At 35.8% G+C, this 6,840-nt stretch overlaps 1 protein-coding gene across 1 annotated transcript; it reads left to right on the top strand.

Annotated features, from left to right (window-relative positions):
• Nucleotides 1-1,584: 1,584 nt before the first annotated feature.
• On the top strand, nucleotides 1,585-4,955 carry LOC118028814 (glutamine synthetase cytosolic isozyme 1). The gene is made up of 11 exons (XM_035032522.2): nucleotides 1,585-1,745; nucleotides 2,680-2,719; nucleotides 2,836-2,939; nucleotides 3,078-3,126; nucleotides 3,208-3,314; nucleotides 3,407-3,623; nucleotides 3,738-3,812; nucleotides 3,899-3,952; nucleotides 4,069-4,106; nucleotides 4,211-4,370; nucleotides 4,464-4,955. Exons 1-11 carry the CDS (start codon nucleotides 1,672-1,674, stop codon nucleotides 4,614-4,616), a joined length of 1,071 nt encoding a protein of 356 aa, XP_034888413.1. The 5' UTR covers nucleotides 1,585-1,671; the 3' UTR covers nucleotides 4,617-4,955.
• Nucleotides 4,956-6,840: the final 1,885 nt, after the last annotated feature.

Genomic DNA, 6,840 nt, shown 5'->3' with positions numbered 1-6,840 from the left:
AAATAATCTAAAAATATATAACAAAATAATTTTTAAAAAAAATCAACTCTTTTTCCGAAGCACTTTTGCAACAAAAAACAAAGGTAGCGACTTTTTCTCAAATAAAGCACCACGCTAGCTCTCTCCCCTTTTTGCTAGCTAGAAAAAAAGAATTGCAAGGATAACAATAGTTTAAAAAAAAAAAAACATGGGATTTTGGGATTTGTTATGTTAATAATAAACTATTTATATTTCTTTTATTTATTGTCCTATGTAAATTTGAGAAAGGTGATAAACATATGGTTATATTCCATTAAAATTGTATATTTTTATTCCTTTTCAATTAATTTAAAAGCATCCAAAAAAATAAATTTAATTTTCTTCAATCGGCAAAAGATATCATTGGAATTCGGGCTACCGTAGCCATCAATGGTGGTACATGCATGCATGAGCACCGCTACCGCTTCCCCTCATGCTGTGTGAGCTCAGCCTCTCTTTTCCTTCTGCAAAATATGATCTTCCACCATCATTCATATTAAACGACGACCAACTTTCAACAATTACAAACCAATACGACACTACTTTTTATCCAAATTTATCATCTCCACCACTTCCATTGATTTCTGCTTTCTGTTCATTTGGTGGATGTGCCCATCGATATTACATTACCTTTGGCTTTTTCTATCAGTGTCTTTTGCCAAACCAATATGTTTTTAAATTGATGTTTGTTAGCTTGATGTAGCATCATTTGGATTGCGTCTCAAACAAAATTCAATCAAATTTTAATTTTTAAATTTAAAAATAATTTTTTTAATATATTTTTAAATCATTTGAATATATTTTTAAATAAAAACCAACCATTACAATACTTTCAAATACCTTGTAATACTAATTATGAAATCAAATCATCTTTATTTAAACACCAATGTTCTTTCTTCTTGATGACAATCTTTTTATCATATTATAAAAACATGAGATTTTTAATCATTTAAGTTTTTTTATAAATGAATAGTTAGAAGCTTTATTAAACCTAGTTTAATTTAATGTGTTAATTTGAGATTTAATTCAGGTCGAGTTTTAAAAATATCAGATAAAAATTAGCTTAGTCAAATTCATGCGACTTAATCAAAATTCAGTTTAACTTTTGACTTTTTTTTTTTTCAAAACTTAGTTTTAACTTCTTTCTTAAAAAAATTGAATTTACATCCTTTTAATTTAATACAGATATCTTTATTAATCAAATTATATATAAAAAATTCTAATTAGATTTTTTTTCAATATTATAACAATATGGTTGTAAACTTCATTACAATTTTCAATCTTTTGACAAATTTCATCAATAAAAAAAAGAAAGAAAAACTTTTGAAAAAACTAAAGAAAATTGCAACTTGTAGAGCAGCTAGCCAGCGAAGTAAAACATGGATCAGTCTGATGAGATTCCCTTCAAACATAAACTTTGCGAGAAAAGATATTTTTTTCAATATTTAATCAAATAAATTAGCTCTTAATTATCAGATATTTTTAAATTCATATCCAATAAAAAAAGTCCATATTTTTTAAAGAATTCTTTTATATCTTCAACAATAATCCGCACTTTAAAAGCAGCACAAGCGAAGCTCCTCCGTCCTCACATCTACAGGCATTAAACTTTCAGAAAACAGAGAAGAGAAGCTTCATTGATTTTTTTTGAGCATGTCGTTGCTTTCAGAGCTTATCAACCTTAACCTCTCCGACTCTACTGAGAAAATTATTGCTGAGTACATATGGTACTGCCTTCTTTACTTTCTTACACACTTCTTCTTCATCTGTACATGAATGTATAGATATTTGTATGCATATATGTGTAGTTACACGTTTTTGTTAGAGGGTTTGCTTTTTCATGTTTGCTTCTTTGATGCTGTCTTGAAATCTATCCCTTCTGGGGCCATGGGATTTCTCTGTTTTCTTGTTCTTGTAACTTTTTTACCATGAATGATCAAAGATATTATGGTGTTACTTAGAGTCTTTTTTTTTGGTTTTCAAGTTTAGAAGAACCCTCCAGAGAAGCTTATTTCACTTTTCCTTCTGCACTTATTGCCATTCCCCTGCTGCTGCCCATAGTTTTATATTCTTGGATGGTTTTGCTTTATTCTTGTGTTTTTTTATTGTAATATTGAACTATTACCCTTACAAGTAAGGTCACTAATTCAGTCATCTGACATGAACCAACATTTGTGTGTCATCCACACGTACGTAGCTCACTAGATCATTTAAAAAAAAAAAACAGAGTACAAGACTATGCCCTGCTCCAGTTTTTCATGTCGTGTTGGATGGCCGCAACAATAAGATCTTCAATCTTACGGTTAGCTTAAGCAAATATTTTCTTAGGGAGGAACTTTCATAGTTCGAGGCAAATTGCTTTAGATAGTTTCAGTTTTTTGTGGTCATTAACAATGAAAAGCCAAGCTTGATATTTAATTGAACTCTGTTTGTTTGTAGTCAGTAAATTTATCTTTGATTTGTCCATTGAAAACAAAAGGGACTAATGTAGTTCCTGAAATGATCCTGTATTCTTGATTTTTCCCTGGAGGCTGGGGTCGTGTCAAGTTTTTATTGTTGTTGCTTTGTTCTTGTTGCTTTTTGCTAATGGATATGGTTTGGTTTGCCTTGTTTTATAACCAAGCAAGCGAGTAATCTATGCTTTTGTTTAATTCTGAACAGGGTTGGAGGGTCTGGAACAGATATAAGGAGCAAAGGAAGGGTATATAATTTTATGCTTTTAAGGTTTTGTCGTCGTCGTTGTTCTTGTCTAAGCTTTCTATTTAGTAATTCTAATGTGCAAAAATGTCTTTTTTTTTTCTTAAATTTTATGTAAAGACTCTTTCCGGTCCGGTTAGTGATCCTTCAAAGCTTCCCAAGTGGAACTATGATGGTTCCAGCACAGGCCAGGCTCCTGGAGAAGACAGTGAAGTGATTCTATAGTAAGCTTCCGTTTTCTTTTCTTTCTTGCGTGGTTCTAATATTGTTGGACCACCATGTTCTTTGCAATGTTAATTTTTTTTTTTTTTTTAATTTTCAAATATTTCCGAGCTCACTCTCCTTTGTACGCAATGAAACAGTCCACAAGCTATTTTCAAGGATCCATTCAGGAGGGGCAATAATATACTTGTGAGTTCAATTTTGTCCCCCTGTGTCTTGCCACTTGATGTAGCCAAGTCATTCTCTTTAACATTGATGTTGATTGGATAGGTCATATGCGATACTTACACTCCTGCTGGCGAGCCTATTCCAACAAACAAGAGATGCAAGGCTGCTAAGATATTCAGCCATCCTGATGTTGTTGCTGAGGTTCCCTGGTATTTGTTTTTCCCCAGCTTCACTCTATTTTCAAAGTGATTTTGCAATTTTGATTAACGAGAAATCTGATATAAAAAAAAATAAAATTCAGGTATGGCCTTGAGCAAGAATACACGTTGTTGCAGAAAGATGTTAAATGGCCACTTGGCTGGCCTATTGGTGGTTATCCTGGCCCTCAGGGACCTTACTACTGTGGTGCTGGTGTTGACAAAGCATTTGGCCGCGACATTGTTGATGCACATTACAAGGCCTGCCTGTATGCAGGCATCAACATTAGTGGTATCAACGGAGAAGTGATGCCAGGCCAGGTAAACTAAAAGAACTAGCATTTCTCTTCTACCATTTTGATCTTACAGTTCTAGTTTAGAACCACTCTGATCTTGTTTTGTTTCCCGACATTAAACCGTTTCATTTTCATGTAGTGGGAATTTCAAGTTGGACCTTCAGTCGGTATCTCTTCCGGAGATGAATTGTGGGCAGCTCGGTACATTTTGGAGGTAGTTTTAATGTACTTGATTATAGAAGATGGTACAACCATTCCAGTTGCTATAGTTTTCTCAAATGTCTGTATTTATGTTAACAGAGGATCACTGAGGTTGCAGGAGTTGTGCTTTCATTTGATCCTAAGCCAATTCAGGTCAATTCTCATTTCATTGTACCCTTTTTACTATTCAATTTGGATGCTGCAAGTGTGCGTGTTTTCAGTACTTTTATCGTCTAAGCTCTCAAGAATTTGGACTTCTGTTTTGCCAGGGAGATTGGAATGGAGCAGGGGCGCACACAAATTACAGGTATAATTTGCATCATTGATTGAAGCTTGATTTATTTGCTTCTTTATCCCGCACTCTTAATATTTTTTTCCTGTCTCATACTTGAAAATTCTTCACATTTGCAGTACTAAGTCCATGAGAAGTGAAGGAGGCTATGAAGTCATCAAGAAAGCAATTGAAAAGCTTGGTCTGAGGCATAAAGAACACATTGCAGCCTATGGAGAAGGGAATGAACGGAGACTCACCGGAAGGCACGAAACAGCTGACATTAACACTTTCAAATGGGTAAGAGGGAAAGGAAACAATTTCCTTGCTGCTCGAGTTCTCTTATTACAAGATGTCTTACATTAGTTTCTCTACATCTTGTTCGATTGACAGGGTGTTGCTAATCGTGGGGCTTCCATTCGTGTTGGCCGCGACACGGAGAAAGAAGGAAAGGGGTATTTTGAGGACCGAAGGCCTGCTTCAAACATGGATCCATATGTCGTGACTTCCATGATTGCAGAAACCACCATCCTGTGGAAGCCATGAGAACCTTAACCAATCTCTCTCATACGAAATACTGCTGTTCGTAGCAGTCTTTTCAAGGAATCACGGAAGGATTTGAGTCAGTAGGATGCATGTCTTTCAATTTGTTTCCCTTTGTATTTGAGGTAGCAAGCGATGTTATTGCTTCGCTTGCCTGCCTTATGATTCTGCATTTTCTGTTGAATAATGTAATGCTTGGTTTCAATCACTTTCATGGATGCCCCGATTTCCAGTGCCTGGAAATGGGTTGAAAAGATTTTGCTTTGATGTAATGTAGAGCAAGATTTTGTCTTGGTCTAAAATAAACTACTTAATGATTTATAAAGCTTTAGATTTCTCCTAGATCAATGCACTTCCATAACAGCAAGAAATGTAACAACAATTCCGTTACATCAACATTTATGCAGAATAAACCTCAGAACATGCTTATAATACTGACAATCCTATGTTTATGCGGTTCATCTGGTCCTCATTAGCACTTCCACATTACAAGCAACCTAGCAATCCCATGTTTTCTTTCCCATTGTGTACTCGACCTGTCTTTGTGCACAATCTGTTTAATACAGCAAGCTATGAAATCAAAGCTGTGCCTGAGAATCTGTGAAGGAGCCCAGATCAGTTCATGCCAGTCTACTCTCACTTCTTTGCTCCTCGATAACTTCGAAGCACTTTTAGTTGAATAGATTCCATTAGAACCATCAAGCCATGCTGCAGTACTGTCCTCCCTAGCTGAATTGTCCTGCAAATGGCACCTTGAACAGCCACCATATCATCTGATCTAGCTCCAGCACTAACCCGCTCTCCATTCCTTGTTACAGTTTCCAATTTTGCATTGGAAGGAATGCTAGATTTGTAGAGCAGACTAGATCTGTAAATCTTCACAAGAACACCAGCAAAGTGCTAGCGATAATCTCACCATAAGTGAATTGTCCTAACATTTTCCTACAATATAGTGGATTTGATCCCTGATTCTCTCTCTCTCTCTCTCTCTCAACTTTGGGAGCCTTTTCCGATACCATACACAATAACTAATACATTTCAGGCAGTCCACAAGGATCCAGCTTGGAGAAAAAGATTCCAGATACATCTAGGATTCTACATGGAATAATTTGAGATCATAATTTCCACCCGTCTCAAAATAAAATAAAGAAAACCTCAAATTAGCCCCAAAACCAGGTACTTGATCTATAAATCTTCCCAAATTAATATCTAAATGTTTATGTAAAATATATTTTAAAAATATATACAAACACAATTAAAAAACAATTTGAAACTAGGATTGGCCCCGACCTCACGCTTTACTTTGAACTTGTTGGCCCAACCCACCTATAACGAACATTATATAACTAACTTTCTAGCCGATGTTCAGTTCCCGCCTTTCCAATTTTTTTAACTTTCCGAGGTTACCTTCTGGGGCTTTTTTTTTTGGTTGCCTGCTTTAGTGTTACCCTAAATGAGTATTTGAGATTCGTTAAATGTGAAAGATAACGAACAAGTAATCAGGATCTTGTTGATGGAATTACTTGGCTGGACTTGCTGGGGGCTTAAAGACTGAACTTGAAAATCTTAACAAAATGTTAAAAACTATACAAGCTGTGCTGCTAGATGCAGAGGAAAAGCAGTGGAAGAGTGAGCCTATAAGCAGCCAAGAGATCTCAAAAATCAAGCAAAACCCTTCTTTTCTTGCACTCGTAATCCACTTGTTTTTCGACAAAGAATGGTGCATAAACTGAAGATCAATGTTAGACAAAAACTAGATGCCATTGCCAAGAAGAGACACAGTTTCCATCTAAACGAGGGGGCTGTGGAGATAGGAACAGTTAGTTTTGCTCTGCGTGAGACTTGGTCATGGATGGATGAACCAGAAATTTATGGAAGGGGCAAGGAGAAAGAAGATCTGATCAACATGCTGCTCACCAGTTCAGATGATTTCTCTATTTATGCTATATGTGGAATGGGGGGACTGGGTATAACAACACTTGCTCAATTAATCTACAACGACGGAAGAATAGAAGGGCATTTTGATTTGCGGATTTCGGTGTGCGTATCGGTTGATTTCAACAAAAAAAGATTGACAATAGCCATCATCGAGTCCATTCAATTCAATGGAAAACATTGAAGCAGAGATAGTTGAGAAGAGTGGCGGAGTTCCCTTGGCTATAAGAGTGGTCGGAAGCCTGATGCGCTCGAAGAAAACTGAAAATGAGTGGCAGTCTATCTTAGTATC

This window comes from Populus alba, chromosome 17 (genome assembly GCF_005239225.2).
Source record: "Populus alba chromosome 17, ASM523922v2, whole genome shotgun sequence".
Classification (NCBI taxonomy): Eukaryota; Viridiplantae; Streptophyta; class Magnoliopsida; order Malpighiales; family Salicaceae; genus Populus; species Populus alba.
The sequence above is the reverse complement of the archived record's forward strand: the minus strand, read 5'-3'. Positions and strand labels throughout refer to the sequence as shown.

Coding starts and splice junctions, on each gene's coding strand:
- LOC118028814 (XM_035032522.2), top strand. CDS start 1,672: ATGTCGTTGCTTTCAGAGCTTATCAACCTTAACCTCTCCGACTCTACT. Junction 3,127..3,207: donor GGAGGGGCAATAATATACTT/GTGAGTTCAATT, acceptor TTGATTGGATAG/GTCATATGCGATACTTACAC. Junction 3,813..3,898: donor CAGCTCGGTACATTTTGGAG/GTAGTTTTAATG, acceptor TTATGTTAACAG/AGGATCACTGAGGTTGCAGG.